At 38.5% G+C, this 20,659-nt stretch overlaps 1 protein-coding gene across 1 annotated transcript in view; it reads left to right on the top strand.

Moving 5' to 3' along the window:
• Positions 1-20,659, top strand: part of WDFY2 (WD repeat and FYVE domain containing 2) — a 61,250-nt gene that overhangs the window by 24,074 nt on the left and 16,517 nt on the right. The window contains exons 2-4 of the mRNA XM_066313236.1: positions 7,387-7,454; positions 12,433-12,506; positions 19,334-19,388. Coding sequence (XP_066169333.1) covers positions 7,387-7,454; positions 12,433-12,506; positions 19,334-19,388 — 197 coding nt within the window. The remainder of the gene's footprint in view (positions 1-7,386; positions 7,455-12,432; positions 12,507-19,333; positions 19,389-20,659) is intronic.

Here is a 20,659-nt window from a genome sequence, read left to right as displayed (position 1 = left end):
TGTGCAAAGTTTTCTTTATATCACTGGGTGGGATTCACAGTGCACTTGAATGTTCAAGTGCTCATGAGACTCTTTCCTTCCTCACAACAGGTCCCTGAGCTACTACTATGAGATCCAGCTGTCTCCATGCAGGTTTTGGTGTTCTACCTGTGCTGTTCACATCCAGGACTGTGTGAAGTCCTGACTTGGTTTACCTCCCTTTCTGTGATCCTGTTTCTCTGGTGCTTCTGAGCACTGTTGGGTTTCTGGATTGGTGACAATGGCAGCTTTCTCTGGTGCTTCTGAGCCTGAGGGTTTCTGGATTGGTGACAATGGCAGTGTCGTCTTGGATACAGCAGCAGGATGTCAAAGGTGCTGGCTGTTGGGAGCTGGCCCAGGTTCCTCTTGAAGTCAGATCTTACTGCTCCTGTGGCTTTGTTGCAGGGCTTGAGAGATACAGAGTAGGGAGTGCTATCATTATTAAAAATACTTTCATTTTATATGAAGCCCAATGATGAGTTATAGACCAAGGTTACAATGAGGATATAATATCTTCTGGAATGCCTTTATGTTGTCACTGCTAAGAGAGACCCTCTCTAAAATAGCTCTGAAATAAAGTCTGTCCTTCAGAACTCTAATCTTTTCCCCACACATTTTCCCCCTTTCCTGAACTTGTAGCTCTTGCACTTTATATCAGAAATTGAACCTGCCCTTTTGTAATATAAAAGATCCTAGACCAAATCTACAGTGATCATATAATCGTCGGGTATCCTGGCTTGGAAAGGACACACAAAGATCATCAAGTCCAACCTCTAGACCTGCACAGGACACTCCAAGAATCACACAACATGCCCGAGAGCTTTGTCCAAATGCTTTTTGAACTTCGGAGGGCATAGTGCTTGACCTGAGGAGCCTGTTCCAGTAAAAAATCTTCCCAATATCCAACCTAAGCTTCCCCTCACTCAGCTTCATGTCATTCCCTCAGGTTGTATGGCTGGCCACCTGAGAGAAGAGATCAGTACCTGCCCTTCCACTTCCCCTCACCAGGAAGCTGTAGACTGCTATGGGGTTCCCACTCAGTCTCCTCCAGGCTGAACAGGCCAAGTGACCTCAGCCACTCCTCATATCGCTTCCCCTCGAGACCCTTCACTATCCTAATGGCCCTGCATTGCATGCTCTCTAAATAGCTTTATATCCTTCTTACACTGTGTCTGTATAGCTGTACATGGTCTCAGAAAAAGTGCAATGAGTTAATCTTCGACTAGTTCAGCTTAAATCACACATTTGTTCATCAAAACTGGGGAAAACAAGGTAGCATCTGGAATGTGCCCCAGTATTTCAGGGTATATGCAGAACCCTCCATCACAGTTGTGTGATAGGCTTTGGGGGAATTAGTATGAGTGAGTCTGAGTGAGAGACAGTCATGCATCTCTCTGGGCATTTGGTGTTTGGTTTGGTGGGGGTGGGGTAGGAATACTGGGGTTTTGTCTTAATTTTCTTTTGCTTTCCATTCAGGAAGGCATAGGATAAGGACTGTTAGATAAAGTCTTCTTGTTGCCCGAGGCTTTGCCTTTGCTATTACATTTCTGTTTGTTTTCCCTGGCTCAGAAACTAGTTCTGGTTTTGATTTTTGCTTTCATATACTTGCTTTCAAAATTTATTGGAGAGATGAAACTCCTCATCACTGGTTCCAGTACACTGGCAGTGGTTCATGAGCTGCCACTAAGCCTGAAAGATCCTTTATTCACAGTAGGGTTCCATGTCACTAAGCAGTGGAAGTCAGAATCTCTTCCCATCTCTTGCCTGCAAAAGTCTCTGGAGACATTGGGAAATTTATAGCATTGTATAATTCTGTTTAATGCAGTTGTTAAATAATTTTCCTTATCCTACTTCAAATGACAGTGTGTCGCTGCTAAAGGCAATAAAACCATCAGTGATGTACTTGGACTTCAAAGGCTACTGTTGTCACATTTGTTTAATGACATCAGGTAGAGCTTTTGCTGTCACAAATGCAGATATTTAGCTTGTAAAGAAACACATCTTTTGAATACTTCTCAATTGTCTGTTATTGGATGTTTAGAAATAGATGGAGTTTCTTTTCAATGCTAAAGAAGTCTTCAGTGTATTGATGGTAAGAATATGTGCTAATACTGCATTAGGTATGCCTGAAACCTCACAGATTGCACCAATGCTTATATAATATTATCCTAATATCTTTTTGTTTCTTCTGTCAATGAATAGCTGGAGAAATATTTTAAAGGGCTTTCCAGAATAGTTTAGTGTATTCGTTTTCCTTTTCCAAAATTGTTCTGAAACTGTGTTAATTCTGTAGTTAGAACAGCAGACAGTGGGAAATGTTTACTTTTAACCATGTCATTTGCACTGTTGACAAATCTCCCTTTCCCAAGGAGCTATAATGTGCAAAAGGTCTCTGAATAAGCCTTATGACTTTAGAAAGTGACAGATAAAAGTTTCTGTATCTTTGTGTCCTCACTACAAATAAGAATAAAACTCTAAAATAATAAAATAAAAGCTTACTATAATTTCACATTTCATTTGATGCTTACTGGTTTTGGTCAGTCACCAAGACAAAAGATAAAATAATCCTGCAGTGTATGGTCCAAGGTACAAACAATAAGGAATACATTAAAATGCCATTTAAAACAATTTCCTGAAGCTGAAGAATACCTATGAAATAACGTAATAAGTTCTAAGTGTTGAGGGTTACCTCTGTTGTGTTATACTCTGATGTATGTCTGAGGCATGAAGGTAATAATGTTACAGAAGTACATCTCAGTAAAGAGAAATTTTTAAATATACAGGAGTGACAAAGAAAAAAAAGAAAAATGAGCAGGAGAGGAAGGATCTGTTATGGGAAACAGATATATAAGATTTCCTCACTCAAACTGTGAAATTAGAACTGGTGGCTTTATGCATATTCTGGAGAAGTGGAGCATTGCAGGGATCTTGTTTCTTGAGGTTATGGATCTCCCTACCACAGATTTCCCAGTATCACAACATATAAACATCTTGGGCCATGGCTTTGACACATCAGTGTGTCTGTACTGTATTCAGCACCAGTGTTTGTCTTTTGCCTTAATTTCATGCAAGGCACAAAGGAGAAAAGACAGGCTGCTATGAGCCACTCACAGAAACTCAACTCCAACACTCCAAGTAACACTGAGTTTTCCAGCAGTGAGGTGATTGCTCGGGCCAGAGGAGGAATCTTGCCTCCAACCTGGCAGCATTGGGCAGCTTTTCACAAGGCACACTGCAGCCTAGATGCACAAAGTTTGGTTTGTATGAACAAGTTGTTTTTATCAGAAATTAGATACCAATGACTGAATAGGTTTCTATAGATAGATGGTGACACACAGAGCTGCCATGCTGAGGTGGACGTGCTGCTGTTGAAATGGAGCACCTCCACGAGTAGTAGGTGCTCAGGTGAAGCCCACCTCCTGCACACCTGCCCAGCCTGGCAGTGTGCTTGAGACCTGCTGGTACATCCACAGGCACCTGGGCTTGAGGCACATTCTCTTCATCATAACACAGAGAAGCAATTTTTCTTTGAAAACAGTCAATTTTCACATCCCCTTAATATATGAAGTCATAGCCTGTCTTTTGTATGGCAGAATTATTTCTATATAGCCTGTCTCATTTAAAAATAAATCATCTCTGTTATGAAAAGACTAAAAAGAGTATCCATTGATTTGACAGCTTCTAAAAATCTTTCCAACTCAATTCGCTGGCAACAAAATGAAGGGACAACTCATTTCCATGGTGATGCTGACTGAATCACTCTAGAGCAGCTGAAGAATGAATCCTCACCTGGCTGGGTGCTGTTTAAGTCCAGTGACCATGCAAGCAGCAACTACTCCTCGTGCTGGATATCCATAGAAAAAGCTTGTTTTCATTCATGCTTAGGGTTTTTCTTTGCATTCTTTAGAAGCTCCAAAGGCTCTAGGTTTCACATCTAGTGGGTAGTTTCTGTAAAGAAGTATACAGAAATGTGTGGAACTTCAGCTGATAAAGGATGTGCTCTTCCAAGAACATTTGGCTTCTCCCAGGTTGGGTAATTGGGATGGTTTGTTCTTTGAGAAAAAGTTGCTGAACTGAGGTCAGTTTTCCTTCTTTCAATAAAATGTTTTATCTATTTCAGTGATCTTAAGAGGAGAAAATTCTGAATTGTCATTTCCTGATATAAGGAGTAATTTTCATGCTTTTACATGAGCTTATACATAGATATTGGAATTCCATTATAATGGTTAATATAAATTTTAAATGTTTGCTTTAAAGACATGCATAGTAATCACCCTTAATTATAAAATAAATTGTTTACCAGATCTTTTATTTTCTTTTCTTTCAAATCACTTAGTGGAGAGATACTTATTTCTTTAAAGAGTTGTATGAACTGAGTTGCTGGTTATGTTCCTTTTCACACACCTTACAGTTAGTTGATATCTTTTCATAGTATTTTTATTCTTAGAATGATTTGTTTCTCGTTTAGTTCTCATTTAGTCACATGATTTAGTCCTTGAATGGAAATATGTTTGACTACATTAAGAAATGAGCATACTGTGTACCTATAGAAGAGTCCTATGTTAGTAAAAGTAGTTTCACTCTTAACACAACCTCCAGCAGTTTTTTTCTTTGTTTTAAGCTTTACTATAAAATACATTTTGCTTCATTATCATTCATCTAAAAGTCTTAAAATTGATGTAATTGTCAATTTGATTAGTAATTCTGCAGTGGGTACAGTTTAATAAACAATGACAAAACCAACCCAAAGCATTCAAATTATTGCCATTTTTGCATATAAAATTCATTTTTATTTCCTGCTGCTTTTGAAAAATCTTTATTCTTCTATGCAGTCCTTTCCTTGCAAGCTGATTTATTTGTAAGGTGTTGTACTGGATTTATTATTTGGAGCCTCAGAGTAGAGAGGAAAGGCAATGTTGTTGAGGCTTGGGGATTTTGAAACTGATAGCACTTGAATACATAGATTGGGATGGTCAAGAAAGACAGGTCTCTCACAGGTGTATTTCCTCAGGGTAGTTCCAATATTCAGTTATTTCAGCTCCCTGTGATTCATGCCTTTCTTTTTTGTGCACACTCATTCTTGGTCACAATTATGTCACTTGGACAAACACATTTGTAAGAGCTCGTCTGTTTGGGAAACAGAATGGTTGATGTGCTCCCAAAACTCCTGGTCAACTGCTGTGGTCAGCTATGGAGAGAAATGACAAAAGGATTTCTGTCCCTCTCTCCATCAGATACGTCAGTGTTGGTATTGGCTGGTGAATTGTGCCTTCTAAGTTTTGGTGGCTTTGCTTCAGAGCTGCTGCTGTGTTCAACACAGAAAGGACATTAGATTTAGGAGATAGTTATAATGAACATTACATGTTTTGAGTAATTGTGAGAGGATTCTAACCTTGGGACTTGTTAACCCAGTGAAGTGTTAGTTTTTAGAGCAACATACCCTGCTAAAGTGTGTGCTTGAGATATTTCTACAGTGATTCAGCTTGTGTAGTGCCCAAATATATGAGGCTTCAGAATTATTTGCTGGAAAAGGAGTTTGAATGCAGGGTAGGATGAGCAGAAACTTGATTTTGGACATTTGCAATACAGAAAGACAAGGTGGTGCAGCCTTTAGTTTGAAGTTTGAATGATCGATTACTAGTTCTTGAATATCTTTATTATGCATGACATCTCAATTCAGACTATATTTGTGTATGTAATACCTTAGATTAATTTATATTCTATTATGATATATTTCTTATATTTCTTGTATTTCTTATTATATTGCTCTGAACTTGAATTGACTAAAGAGGCCTGCAATCTTCTTTTTGAATAAAATGAGGTAACAGTAGAAATGATCATGCAGTCTTTTACATCAGCTGTATTTCCATTGTTTCATATACTGGAAAGAGCCATTCTTGCTTGTTTCTTTTTTTCCTAATAATATCAAGTGCAAGTTGTAGAAACAATAGTTTTTTAGATTCCTTCTGCATCTGCTGTAGCAGAGTAATTTTGATGGAAAAGACTAAATAGAAGTAGATGATGGGTCAAAATCTATTGTGCTATGCTAACATGATGCTGTCTTGGATAACTATATTTTCTAGAGAAGGTTAATACATTCAGTGTAAGTGAATAAAGCATGAATACAGTATTATATGGAGAGTTTTCTAGTTAACATTACATACTAGGATTAGAGGAACAGTAAGAGAGGTAACAGTTGGCTGTAAGTGTGGTGACTATGGGCTGTGCAGGAACAAGCAAGAGGTTAGTGCTGCTTAAGCTGTTGATACTGTTATTAGACGTGTTTTGGTGAAATTAACTGATGAACTGAAGTTAAGAGAGATCTTCAATTACAAGGAGGCTTCAGAGACTGGACCAACAAAGCAAATGACAGTAAGGGCTGAAATAATAAATATTTAATGACCCAGATGGTGCATCAGTCCAGATCCTCTGGTGTGGAAACAAGCAACAAATGTCTCAAATGTCTGAAGGACGTGAATTGAGTAATAGGGATCTGACATATAATATACATATATACAGTATAATATGATTATGAGAAAGCAAAAGTAATCCTGAGATACATTGGGAAGATCTTCTGGTAGAGAGGAAACTGCTGTAATGTTTGTAGGGAGCACTGTGTGGTTCTAAGTGTCTCTGTTCAAAGACAATAACTCCAAAATGATGAGTCAGGGGAGACCTGCAAGGCCGCTTGTCACGTTGGTCATCCTCTTCAGAGAAGGATAAGTTTGACTTCTTTGTTCTCAGTGGCTTCTTCTGAGAGCACTCTGCCTGCATGGAGGAGAGGGGGAAAGGTCCTGAAGCTGAAGAGGTCATTTTTGGCACAAATGGACATAATACTAGTAGTAAGCAGCATGACATTTCAGAACCTCCTTTTTGATAGAGGTTTTCCTGAAGCAGGACAATGAAATAACAGGCAGCAGATGGGCCAGGGCCTATCCTGAGAGTGGGGGAAAAGTTTCTGCAGAGACTGGAAGCACTGGTACAGGAATGCTCTACTGCGCTACCAGTGGTGTCCTAAATTCTCACATGAGGTGTTGAATATCATGTTCAAATCTTTGTAAAGGCAAAGAACTAAAAGCCGTAGCAGTTTCCAAATACTGTTGAGATATGTTCAGCCAAGATCTTGAATACTGCATGGAATCAAGGAGTGGTCCACCCTCATTACAGGGGTTAATGTAATGTACATCAGCTTGATACAGTTGATGTATCAAGTTGGTGGAGGAGTTCACAGGTTTACTTTCCCTCTCAGCAAAATAATTTAATTTTGTAGAACATCTTGTACATTCATCATGATCACTTTGCTTTGATTCAGTCATCATTATTCTTTTAATTTTTCTTCACATGCATGTTGTGTTTTCTCTTCTACAGAACAGTTCGTGTCTGGCTGAAGCGAGACAGTGGGCAGTACTGGCCCAGCATATATCATGCAATGCCATGTAAGTATAAGGAGATATTCAGTATCTACTGTGTATTTACAGAGTGGTTTTGATCAAGGTCCATGGCTATGACTGTTTGCAAGCTTCTGTCTCTGTATCAAATGTTATTCTTGAACAATCCTCTTGGTACCAGTGAAGCTTTACGAAGTTATATGTTAATGCTTCTGAGAGGCATCAGAGATTACAGCAGTAAAAGGATCTAGGCATGTTGGTAAGGGATGAGCATTTAATGCAAACATAGGTTTTAAAATGTGGGAACTCAAAATGTAGTCTTGCGTTCTGCCCCTAATGGAGTCCATAAAGCTTTGTAAGTCTCCAGTATAATCACTCTGCCCTTCCTACTCTGTGTGCTCAGTCCATTAGAGTGCAATGGTAAATGGTTTTATTTGGTAAGAACTTAATATTCCATGGCAGCTAATATGATAGAGAGGACACTAGACAGGGAAGACAGCTCTTCCAGTTTAGAAGCAGAATCATTTTACCTCTGCAATTAAATGTGGAAAACCAAATTTCCCTGATGGATCCCTCCATTATGTCTCCTCTCCCAAAGAGAGTGTCCATGCTTTGAGAAACTGCAGATCAGTGTCTATTTTTCCAAGAGAGAGTTGAAGAAATGACAGCCCTTTCTGTTTGCTGTAACCTCTGTGTTCAGGAATATAATTTTGTAGGTCATTAGAGGCAGGCATATGCTAATGCTCTTCAGTCAGCTTCATTCAGATGTACTGGGTTAGCCTGTCTTTGGAAAGCTTGTAAAGCTGACCTTAAATCCAGACTGGGGAGCATGTATCAGGTCTCATGGAGGTATTCATGCTGTCTGGAGAAAGGATTATTTTAGGCTAAGATAGGTAGATTTGGAAGAGACATCTGTCTCCATGATAACTATAATATTTAATAGGGTAAATTTTAGTACAAAAAAAATCAGTGTGGGACTCTAAGGCAGCCATGGTGTTTGCTTACTTTAACAAAACAGTTTGGTAGAAAGGAGGACCTCTCATCTTCCTTTGTTGATGAACTAGCTCATAAGAACATGTCAATCCTCAAAGGTACTTCCTGCTCGAGGTTTTGCCCAAGAAAGTATTGGAAACTAGCTAATGATGTGGCAGTCTGTGGAGCCCTGTCATGATCACTAGCAGTGACCTGAGTTCCCTTGACTTGTCCTAAGAAGTTTGCTTTCCCCAGCCAAACTGTTATGAAGTGGTCTTTCTAGCTATTTGGCATTGATACTTCTCTTTTTCCATGTGGTATTTTTGCATACATTTGTATTTTTGAACATCATTAGGTTCTCCTCTGGTTTTAGCAAAGCTGTGTTACTGCCAGTAATAACAGTTCAGTGGAAATGATGGAGTAGATCCAGTTCCACTGAAAGAGGACTGTTTCAAAGCTCCTTCATAAATTTGAACACTTGACAGTGCTCCTTCACTTCAAAGGCTGGTAAGCTTTTGAGGCATGAGATACCGAAATTTTATTGTGTTATTCAACAGTTTCAAGAATCATCAGGTATAATTAAGAACTGAAGCAATTACAATCAGTCGTACCTTTAAGCTTGGAAATCATAGAAAGGGCTCTGAGTCACAATCTGCACAAGTCTGCACTTGACTGGAAGTAATGGTTTTGTCTGTTTCTGTGTTGATCACCTTTTTGATGGTGCTGTGCTTTTTGGTTTTGTTGTTTAAAGAACAATGACTGCTGAGAGTTTATCTGTGTAAAAATGGAGTAAGCACAGAGGTGCCTTTGTGCTGCTTAGCAAGCTGCAAGTGGCAATCCTACCTGTAGATACCCCATTTAGATGAGTTGTGACTGACTGTCACAAGTGGTGATGTGTGACCCAGTCTATTTTATGATTTGATATCAGGTAGCCTTAATAACTGAGTTTTCAGACTAGGCCCTCTGGGAAATGAGAAGGATGAGGAGCTGGGTTGACTCAGTGATGTGCTTTGGTCAAGTTCTGCACCCAAACAGGGTTAATGCATTCTGAATGTGAAAATCATTAAATACCTAGTGGTAAAAAACGTCAAGATTATAGATCTCTTCTGAGTTTAGAGGTAGGATTCCTCCTAATTGGGAAAGTTTTACATCCTGCCTGTGGGTGATTCTATGGTCAAAAATTCAAGACAATACAGTGGCCATATTTTTGATCGTCATCTCTAGCCCATGAGAAAGAAAAGCACTCTAACTGAAACCTTGCTAATCTATTTCCTTCACAGCAGCATTGTCTCAACAGCTGATTAACAACAGACCTCTGTGAACACATACCCCTGGTTAGATGTATTCTCTTGATTACATGTGTAACCATGGTTAGATTTGTCACTTTGGATTTAAAGAACAACTTAGGAGACACAAATTTATGAAAGGTAAAGAAATTGTAGTCAAGAGTCATGTAAACTTTTCCAATTTAAAAAACAACAAAACTAAAACACATAAAAAAACCCAAATGCAGCTACAAAAACCCTGTTACAGATGTGGAACAGAGTAAAGGATTTATTGTACTGGGGAACAATGTAGTATCGTCTTTGAGGCAGATAATACAGTGCTTGTCTTATGATGGTTTTCATAACTAACACTTTGCTTTTAACAGGAGGGTAAAAGAAACTGCAATGCAAAACATGCTCCTTTGGTATTAAACTGTGTCATGTTTAGGCACTTCAAAGGGGGGTCCCAGAAACTGCAGAGACAAAGTCTGTATTTCTCCTCTGATTCTGTAAGAATTTAATAAAGGTGACACACTTTTGAGAGCATGAAATATATAATTGGGATTTGTCTCTATATTTTATTTTCCAAAGGCAAAAGAAAACAGTGTGTATTTGCCCTGTATTTAAGACAAAGACTGCAGCCAGACTTCTGCATTGGGAATATCCTGCTTGTCCTCCATAGTAGTTCAGATCATTTTTTTTCCAGTCTGAAATCCAAATCATAGCTGTTATAATCCAGAGTGCTGTTATTTTTCCTGGGTAAGTTTTTTAAAGAGTCTTAAATATCTCAGAAGCTTAAGGTTTCAGGTTTTTGCTTTTTTTTTTTTTTCCTTTTTTTTTTTCTTCACACTTTACCTAAGTGCTGAAGTACCTGAATATTGTCTTAATTTTACCAGAGTAAACTGCTACAGTCTTGTTACAAGTGGCATAACTGACTACATCAGTGTAGTTGGTATGGACATAATTTTAGTGCTGACATAATGATTTTTCTATGATGTTACTGAAGAGTTCCCTTGGGAAAATAAGTATCTTTACATTGCTATGACTGTGTACACACAGGTCTGGAATTCAGAAGTTACTTCTTTTGTAATCAGAGCTCATGCCAGGCAATTGCTTGCATCATTTTCTTCTGAAGTGTTTGGGAAAAACATACTTCAAAAAATTAATTTACCTGAGATGACTTCTCTTAGAGCTGCTCATTGCTTTCAGAGATACTGGTAGCTCTTTCAATGTATGCGCTGTGTCCAGCATTCAAAAGCTGTTGTGTAATGTGCCTGTTGTGGCATTAAGTGCCTTTAAACTTATTTGATGTTTATTATGCTTAGAATTGGAGAGCTTTCTGTCCATTTTTTTTCTACTACTCTTATTCTGCTACAGGCATAGAAGCCTCAGTGTGATAGTAGTGCACCACCTTTGGAAGGGATGATGCCAGTTTGCCTCTTCTAAGGGAGAAGTACATTTTGTCACTGTTACTAGGCCTGATTTAATTGTTTCCTTTCTGTCAGTTTCCTTGAACTGAAGCCTTTTCATTGATTCAATTCAGTCAGTCCTTCCAGGAAAGAAATAAACTGAGGTGCCTGCCTGGATGTGGATCTGGCTTTCTGTTTATGGTCACTTCTCCTTCAGAAAACATTTCAAAAGGGAATCAATACTGAAGGTGGAACAAGTTTTATTAAACAGTCAACATTTACTCTTCTTCATACAGCTTTGCTGCCAATTAAACTATCAAGGAAGATTTGCTAAGCTATGGGCTGTTTAGTCCTAAGAGGGACATTACACAAATTGAGAAGATACTGGATTACAGTACTGTAAAAGAGAGGACTCCAAGCTTGTTAGTAACACAAACATGCAAGTAATCACAACAGAGTAGAAATCAAGAGGGAGAATAAAGGCAGAACTAAAAGTGCATCTGACTGTACTCTATATATAAGAATATGGTTTATAAAGCACTCTTACTGTTATACTAGCTGCAGTTGGCAATTGCTCCTGAAAAATAATTCCTGAAGGTTTCTGTTGGGACAGCAGGATTCCCAGCTGCGTGTTGCTGTGTTGGGCAGTAAAAGCAATTCCTGATCTCTGAATGTAACTTCACAATTTTTCAATTAAACCAAGCACAGCTCTTGAATTTTTTCAAGGAAACCTGGTTTTACCCTTGATACAAACCCTGCCAGATCCTTGAGGGAGCATACTGTGACTATCTTGTGTGCAATTTCAGAGTAAATCCTGATATTTGTTAGAGTAATATCAATGTAATCAAGCAATGGCTAGTTTTAGATATGAACTTTTATTTTGACCACAGTATGTAATACTGTCATAGTGCTGTCTGTGATGGAATTGGAGTAGGGGACAGTTGAACTCAGTCCTTAATATTAGCTGATATGTTGATTCCTACTGGGGAATTTTCTTACTGCAGGTATAGGATGCAAGCCTCTGATACAATGTAGTTCAAGCAAATGTAAAAACCTGAAATATTCAGCTAAGTAACCTCTGACTTATACTGAAATATCAAGTGCCTGTTTTATCAAAGCAGCACCATTGCTCTTTTATGAAAGGCTTGTTTACAGATAACTAGTAAGAAAAAAAATGGAGGAACTGGAAGAAGAAATAGCTGATTTTCCATGTCCTAATAGCATAGGGTTGAATGAATTGCATGAACACTTTTGGTTTATTGTTTGTCAAAATGCTGCACAGCATCATAAAGCATGTTAGCTAATTTTAGGCTTTCCAGAACTTCAAGAAAATGAGAATGGCAGTTTTGTTAACTTCATCAACATGTTCATTTTTTTCAGCTCCATGTTCATGCATGTCTTTTAACCCGGAAACCAGAAGGCTGTCCATAGGTCTAGACAATGGTACAATCTCAGTAAGTACATCCAAAGATTTCTAGTTGAAATGCTTCCTTTTTGAGAAGTATGTGTGTGATGATGTGATGAGAATATTTTTGCTAATGTTTGGGTGACAGACTTTTTAATGATAGTGGAACTAAATCTGTCGTGCATAAAATGTTAGATTATTAAAAATTTTATTCCAGCTGCCACAAAGACATTGAGTGGGGTTTAGAGTATTTATTAGGCAAGTCAACAAACTGTCTTAATTTGCATATCTCTTAAAAATAACAGAAAAACAGCTGTTGCTTTATTAAATTTAAGTGACTTGTTAATTACTTGATACCAAAGTTTTCTGAAAGCAGCAATTAAGAGGAGGAAAAATCATCTTCTTAGAGGTGGAAGGTGGATTTCTGCTCTGTCTATCTGCTTTTCCAAACTTTAGCATTCAGATTTTGTTTTCCTTTCCCTTCAGAGGAGTTGCTTCTAACTGGCAGGGAGGTTGCTGAGGGATTTGGTTCATTAACATCTGAGATAGAGACATGTGGAAAGGAAGTAGAATATTAAAAGAGGAGTGTGTCTGTTGGATCTATAATAGAGGGTAGCAGTTGACCTTATTAATTGGATTTTTCTTGTGGGATAATGAATAAAAGGCTGTATCACTTCATAAGAGTGGAAAAGTTATGGGTCAGAGGTATTTTTTACCTATGCTTCATCAATAGATTCCTCTTCCAGTTGAGGATCAGTTTACCATCACTTCAGATTTTTCTGCTGTTATCTCTGCTTTATAGGCCTTATGACTGAATGAGTGTTTCCAGGCTGGCATAAGGGCAGCTGTCTGCACTAAAGCCAGTGTTTGGGAAAGGGGATGTGACCCTTTTAGCTGTTGCCTGTAAGCTCCATCAAAGATCTGAAGGTTTTGACCTATAAAGCTATTAATGCCCAGTAGCAGAAATATTTTTGTGTGCCTGTAGGAGATTTTTCCTTTTGTATCTAGGAGATGGGACAAATTCCAGAGAATTTTCTGCACCTCTGAAATTCTCTCCATCCCACTCTGAAATAGCTGAAATTTGCCAGTTTTACTAAGCACTTTTGTTTTCACCAGGCCTCTGAGGAATGTGAGGGCAACTGTAAATAAGGTATTTAAATACTCTGGCATGATGGGAGATATATCCTTTGTCTTGGGGGCATTTTGTTTTGAAGAGTCAGAGGATGCTTCAGAGTAAATGAGGTCAAATATTTTCCATTCTGAAGCTAAAAAAGGTAAATGAGATATGCAGGTGATAAACCTACACGTGACTTTGGATATTTATAGGTTTATATTGCCACGTCTAAGGCAGACATTGCAAAGCTAGGTTTTTCTATTTGTTGCAAAGCTAGGTTTTTCTTTTCCCAGTCTTCTGGATACAAGTATATAGGAAGGGGGAAGTGCATGTCTGTGTTGCTTGATTTAGTACTCTGTAGGGGCATGCACTTGTGTGGTAGGGGAAAATACACTCCACAAATTTGTACAAAGGATGAAATGTTTTCATCTGTAGTAAACCTAAGACTTACTTGTAAGAGAAGCCACAACTGTAGTGTGCTGCAAGAAGTGGTGGAGGTAGGAATGGAAGAGCAAGGGGAGCGCCGTTTTCAAATCACAGCAATACCGGGATGTAGAGAACATCCCCATACCTGAACGTGGATTACAGCAACCCTCTGGAGGAAAGGATAAATTTTCTTTCCTGGGTCCAGCTGTGATGATTAGTTTAGCATAGGAATACATAAGCAGGGCACATCGACCACAAAATAACAGAACTTACTGCAGCAAGGTGACCTTAGCAGCCTTATTTTAATTTCCTCAAAGGGAAAGTACAGGCAGTTTGCTTGAGCAGCTTGAAATATTTGGGAATTAGTCAGCTGCTCCACATTAGCACTTCTGTAATGTCCAGCACACTTGTGTCTGCTGGGTGCAGGGCTGAAAAAAAATCCAAACAGAAAACCATCTAACCATACCAATAAAACCCTGACAATTATTCTGCACTTTGGGTAAAAAGAATGGATTTGTAGTAAGGGCTTTGAGCTGATAATCATGACAGTGACACATAATCTAAAGTGATTTTTTTTTTACAGTGCAAGGAAGTACTTTAGGGTGTAAATGGAGATGAGAAAGTGTAACTGACTTTTTCTTAGTCTGTGTGAAACTTCTATAAGCTGTGTGGCACCTCAGGAATGCATTTGCTGCATTTTGCAAAGGACGGGCAGCAACACTATAGGCACAGAAAGAAGTTCCAGTAAAGCCACCTGAGGTGAGCTTGTGTGGCCACCTCTTCTGTGAAACAAGGCAGCAACTTCTGCTTCTGTGGAGAGGAAGAGATTGTTTTTAACCTTTCAGCATCACTTCTTGGAATGAGTGCTGCACAAGCATTTGTGCAGCACAGCACACCATTGTCTTGAGTAAAGATTGTCTAGCATTTTGCTTGAAGAGCGGTGATACCTAATGTAAAGAAACCAAACTTTCTGTGATCTGCTTTTTTATACTTTGCAAAGCTGTTTTTGAGAAGGAATGACATCTTAGGGAGTGCTTGAAATCCCTTTTGGAAGCCAAAAGATTTTATCCTGGATATAAATTCCATGCTCAGAATTGGAAAAAGCCATATTCTAATGGCTGCAAGGCTCTTAAGGTACCACAAAAAACAGAAGAAGGATCTTCCACTTGCAGTAAACAGGAGACCACTGCCAAAATGAGACTTCTCACTTCATTACGTCTATATGAAAACTCATTTCCTAGATAAAGTTAAGCATTAGGTTCTGCAGCCAGTAAAGAAGAGATGGATTGTCTTTGGATGCACCCATATTACTTTTTCTAGAAACTGCTATGAAGTGGCATAAATTTCTCTCTTCATTGCTGGGGAGACTGAAATGAGCGATTTAGTTTTTAGGTAGTTGAAGATGAATTAAATTTATCTTTTTTTTGCTGCCCATGCCTAAGTCTATATGAAGCTGTTACATAGTCTGAGCAGAGCCACAAGGACAACAGAGCACCAGAATAACGCCTTCAGAATTCTACCTTGGGAATGGTACTTATTAAGATAAATTCATTTTCTACCTCATCTGATCTTGCAGCTGTCTACCAGTTTGACCATTAACAGTATTTTGAATACCTGAGACTGAGTCATGTTCTACCTGCTGATGTACAACCTTCCCCTCTGCTGTTGTGGGGAATAAAGTATTTTTTACCTCAAGAAACGAAATGAAATTATATAATAAATAAAATGAAAATGCTGTCATTATTTATAGAGGTTTGGGGTTTTTTCCCCAACAGATACAGATGTAGCATCTGACAGAAGATTTAAGAGTTTTCATTCTCTTCCATTTCTGAAGCAAGTTTGTTGTTCTCTGGAAGACCTGAGAGTGCAGTCAGTCACTTGTGTTAACAGGATAAAGTCAAGCCTATAATGAGATTCGTAGTGTGTTGTCAAAATGACATAATCTATCAAAGAGCAGACTGTAAATTCCCTGGAGTGGGAACTAGCATGTGTATGGGTAACACATAACTAATATATAAAGATTATTAACTCAGAAATGGGTTCAGTTGCTTAAGGAGAGTTCTCCATTTTGCCAACTTCATCAGTTGGCATACACCTGAAGCTCTGGGAATCCATGGATCTTCCTTATTTCCTGGACCATGTCACCTAACCCCATGGCCAAGGACCCTGAATTATTTAAACAAGATGCTGATACAATTTCTAGGATGAGGTTTTATGGAAGTCTTTTGCTCAAGAGAAGTTTGTGGTGGGTACATGTGTTTCAGTGTGAGGGAGATGTGCTACACAAAGGAATAGGTGGGAGTCTTTGTACATCAGTGGACAGCTGGATTTTGACAGTTTTCAAGAATTCTCCTTTGTGCTTTGTGAAGACTTTCATAGTACTAAGTTGTTTTTTAATAACAAGCTTACCTGAAACAGGCAAGACTGAGCATTAATGTTTTAAGTATGACAAAAAGTAGTAAAGTAGTTCTAAAACCACCTCTGAAGGATAAAGAGTGATTTTGCCAGAAAAGTTATTTTTAATCCCTGCAAGGAGGGTGTTTGGTTTTACCATCCTGAGTGTTCTGATGTGTCCCAACCCCTCCTGTGCAAAAGGGCTTACACAGGGCTCAGAAGTTTTTCTCTGTTCTGTTAACAAGCACTGACTGAGCTGTGTAGGTGACCCCAGCTTTTCCAGCTCATTAAGAAGAGCCAGAAGCTGCCTAATGAGAACTGAGCGTGAGCAGCTCTGAGAGGAGCAAAACATCTACGTAGGCAAGGATAAAATCCAGCGTCTGCTGGTACAACGTTAAAGAGATGTAGCTGGTGTTTTTGTAGTGCAGATGATACACTGCATGTGCACTAGGGCATGAATTTCTTGAGCAAGGTGCCCTGTGCTAAAATACCTGTCTAGTGACACAACTAATGCATTCAGCCTGAACAGAGACAGGGCAATTAGTGCAATGGAACTTAAAATTGAATGAGAGAGTGTGAAGGGGAGCAGGGAGACCTGCAGAAAGATTAGAAAATGCATCACAAATTATCATATGCTTTCAAAGAAGAAAATGAAATGCAAGAAGTCTTCAGGAAAAAAACTTATATCCAGTATTTAGGTTAACTGAAACTATGTTTACCTTGTACTGTATGTGTTTTTAATTTTGGATGGAGCATTGTACTTACAATACATACTTGTGGTTTATATTAAAGAATGCACTGGTAATCAGTATTTGGATACACCTTACAAACTGCACGTTTGATTTATTATATTATAATGGAGATATTCAAAAGTCTTTTCAGTCTTCCACTGAAACTGTGGGGCACAAAACAGAATGGCCACATCAAATTTGTTAAGAGAAAAATGCAAATAAAAGTGAGAATGCAATCCACCCTCTACATCCCACCTGAAGTCACCAGACAAGGACAGCCAAACTGGTGGGAAAGGCAGACACATCTTCCCATCACATGTTGCAGAAATTAGAGCAATTTCTCTTTAGGTAACAATAGCAGAAAGTTAGCATTCTAGGAAAGGGTCCTGCTTCAAATAGGCTTTGTAGTGAAGCATTTAATGTGGTGATATATATTCTTCAGGCCATGGTTAACGAAAACAAGTTCCCTGCTGGAAAGGTACAGCAGATTTCAAACTTTCTGTGGTTTGTAGAGCTAATGTGACCCTGGTATAGAAATCCAGCTTGATTTGTTACTGCTGTTTAAGTAACACTCCCCACTGTAGTTCTCAGCTGCCAGGGAAAACTACTGGAAGCTGGAGCAGATTAAGGAAAGGAAGATGAAGTAGAGCAATTTAAGAGAACATATTTATAACAAATTTATGAAACATAGAGGGAGTAGAATACATAGCTGCCTCAAATTGCTCTGTTGTTTTTCTGGAAGCTGGGTACTGTAGATGTTCTACAGATGAGTACTGTAACCTCTCCACCTTGCTGCCAAGCAGTAGAAGTGATGTGTTTGAGTAATTCTGGTGCTGAAGGCCAGGCAGATTACCTGCAGTGACCCAACAGAAAATGCAAAGTGACTTCTTTTTAAATTGTTGTTTGGAAACTGGGGGGAAATAGTGGCTTGTTGGGCGTTAGAAGGGCTTTAGCTCTTTTGCATTAAATGTTTGGTTTGCCTTAAACATAGTCTGTAGGCTTCTGAAGTCCAGTTCCCTCAGTGCTTTTGGCATGTGCACAAGAACATTTCACAACTGTATGTTTATCAGATTCGCTTATCTTGTGTTTGTAATGTTTGTTTTAGTTTTCTATCCTATTTCAGGTTAAATGAGTTAGGTTTTACTTCTTCTGTCCTCGAGGCAGATTAGCACAGGGAGTTTCTGTGTAGTTTGCCATAAATTATTAAAATGATGCAGTTTTACATACCTTAATTTTTACTTCGTGTTTCTCTGAGTATGTGATGTATGTACATAGATACCTGACAGCCCTCTGAAAGCTAATTCATGTGGTGCTGCACAAAAGCCTACAATTTGCTTGGGTGTTTCCTCCAGAAGGATGTTGCAGGAGTTTGGTTGTGGCCATTCTGTTTCCCCAGTTTTGAGTAACTCTCCTCTTCAAAGCAATCTGCGGGAACATTCGGGTGGTCAGCCAGTCCCACTCGACACTTCTCCAGGAGCCAGGGCTGCCACACAGACTCTTAGCTGCCATGCTCAACATTTCCCCATGTAAAAGCCATATTGGAAATTGCACAGCAGCACCAACAGAGTTCATCCCTGTAGGTGTGCTCTTGCCTGGACACAGAAAAGTTTGCGTTTCTGTTTGTCTGAAGCACTCAGAGGCTCTTTAACAGAAACCTGAAATGCATTCCATTCCCATCACGTATTGTTGGTACCTAGTCTGGACTGAGCAATTTGGAGCTTCTCTTATACATTTATATTGCATTTCCTGAATGTCCAGGTTGGTGTGTAGTTAGTGTATGTACACACATGGATACATGTGTATACAAAAATGTACATGTGGGCACACATAGCTGTGCACACATGCCGGTTTCTGCCCAGGCAGTCCTGAGCAGCAGGTGTTTGCCATGTTTCTGGTTACTTATTTTGTAGCACCTCAACTCACAGCCAGTCATTTCTGTAGCTTTTTTGACTTTTTTTTTTCTGTAGCTTTTTTGACTTTTTTTCCTCTTTTGTCCGTTCCATTCAGGAGCACTCATAATATCATCTTAAGCAGTTTAAAAAGTGAAATAATTCAGGTTTTTTGGTACTCAAAATTATTAGAAGTATAGATGGGGCTGTGGTTGTGAAGAAGGGAGAGCTTACCTAGGTGAAGTATTCAAATGTAAACAGTCTCAAACACTTTACATCTCTAAGCCCTATTTCTTTTTTTTTTTTTTTCCCTCTCCCTCAGGAATTCATTTTATCAGAAGATTACAACAAGATGACACTAGTCAAAAGTTACCAGGGTAAGAACCATGATCCATGTTAATTGGTTTGTATTGTCATCAATTTTTATTAATGTTTTCTTAAGAAGTATGAATGGAAAATTTCCTTACAATGATAGATTTTTTTTAACTAATGTAAATTCTGGATTTATCAATAGATCTATAATGTGCTTTATTTTGAGATGACAAGATTTTTAAAATAACTGTTTCATGTTCTGTTTTTCCTTTTAAATGTTCCTTTGGAATATCACAGTAGACAGCAGACCATCCATGTTTGGGGAATAGGAGTTTTAATTTTCAATCTTCAGTAATCCAGTGTATCTACTGAAACAACTTAGGAAACTAACCCATCTTTTAAGGCTGAAGCTCTTGGGGTTAGTGTGGTTATATTTCAGTAACTGCCAGTTCCAGTAAACACAAGATTATCAGTGAATACCTCTCCTAGTAAAAGGTCAAGAAATGCCCATCCATACCTTTTCTAATTAGAGACTGGTGTTCACTAGTGTGAAACATAGCTATTTATCCTTTTCAGACCTCTAAAGGACACTGTTTTGCACACATATTCTTAAAAAATGTAACAAATACATATGACAATTTACTCATATATTTTTTGCTGTTAGACTGTGAGGTGATATGATATTATATACTAAGCATTATGTTTCTGTATGGAAGCCTCTGACATGTTAGCTTGACATTTCTCACATACATTTTAAAATGTGTTCTTACTCATGTATTATGAGTTTTGTCACTTGAAAGATTGAGAAGGTAATTTAAATCTCTAAATAGAGGCTCTGGGGATCACTTTTTAATATTTAAATTTTAAAGGATGAAGAGAATCTTGATTTTTGCAGAGCATGGCTACCATGTGACGGTTTCATGAATGTCTGGTGTGTTGCAAAATTAAGCTGGAATGCCTGCATTTTTTCTTAGCTTTTAAAAACTGAAGAAAAATATACAATGATGATAAAATCTATATATGTGAATCCTATATAAGATTGCTGCAGTTTGACTGTACAGATGTTAAGTATCCAAATTTCTGATTGCTGTGCAGTCACTGAAGTTTAATGCAGGTAAGTTTCATATTTAAATGTTGTGGCACCAAAGAGGATGAACTGCGGTCTTTTCTTCTGTATGTGCGGAACAATATATGCATGAGAACAACTTTCTTGATGAGTTCTTCAGGGAAAATGCTGAAAATTTTGGAAGTAGGGAATGGATTTCTTGGCAGTATTTCAGAAAAGCCAGTTGGCTGTGATAGCCCACTGAAGGTTTGGGGAAAAACTCTTATAAAA

The sequence above is a fragment of the Sylvia atricapilla genome, chromosome 2 (genome assembly GCF_009819655.1).
Source record: "Sylvia atricapilla isolate bSylAtr1 chromosome 2, bSylAtr1.pri, whole genome shotgun sequence".
NCBI classification, from domain to species: domain Eukaryota; kingdom Metazoa; phylum Chordata; class Aves; order Passeriformes; family Sylviidae; genus Sylvia; species Sylvia atricapilla.
Note: the sequence above shows the minus strand (reverse complement) of the source record. Positions and strands in the feature narration are given on the sequence as shown.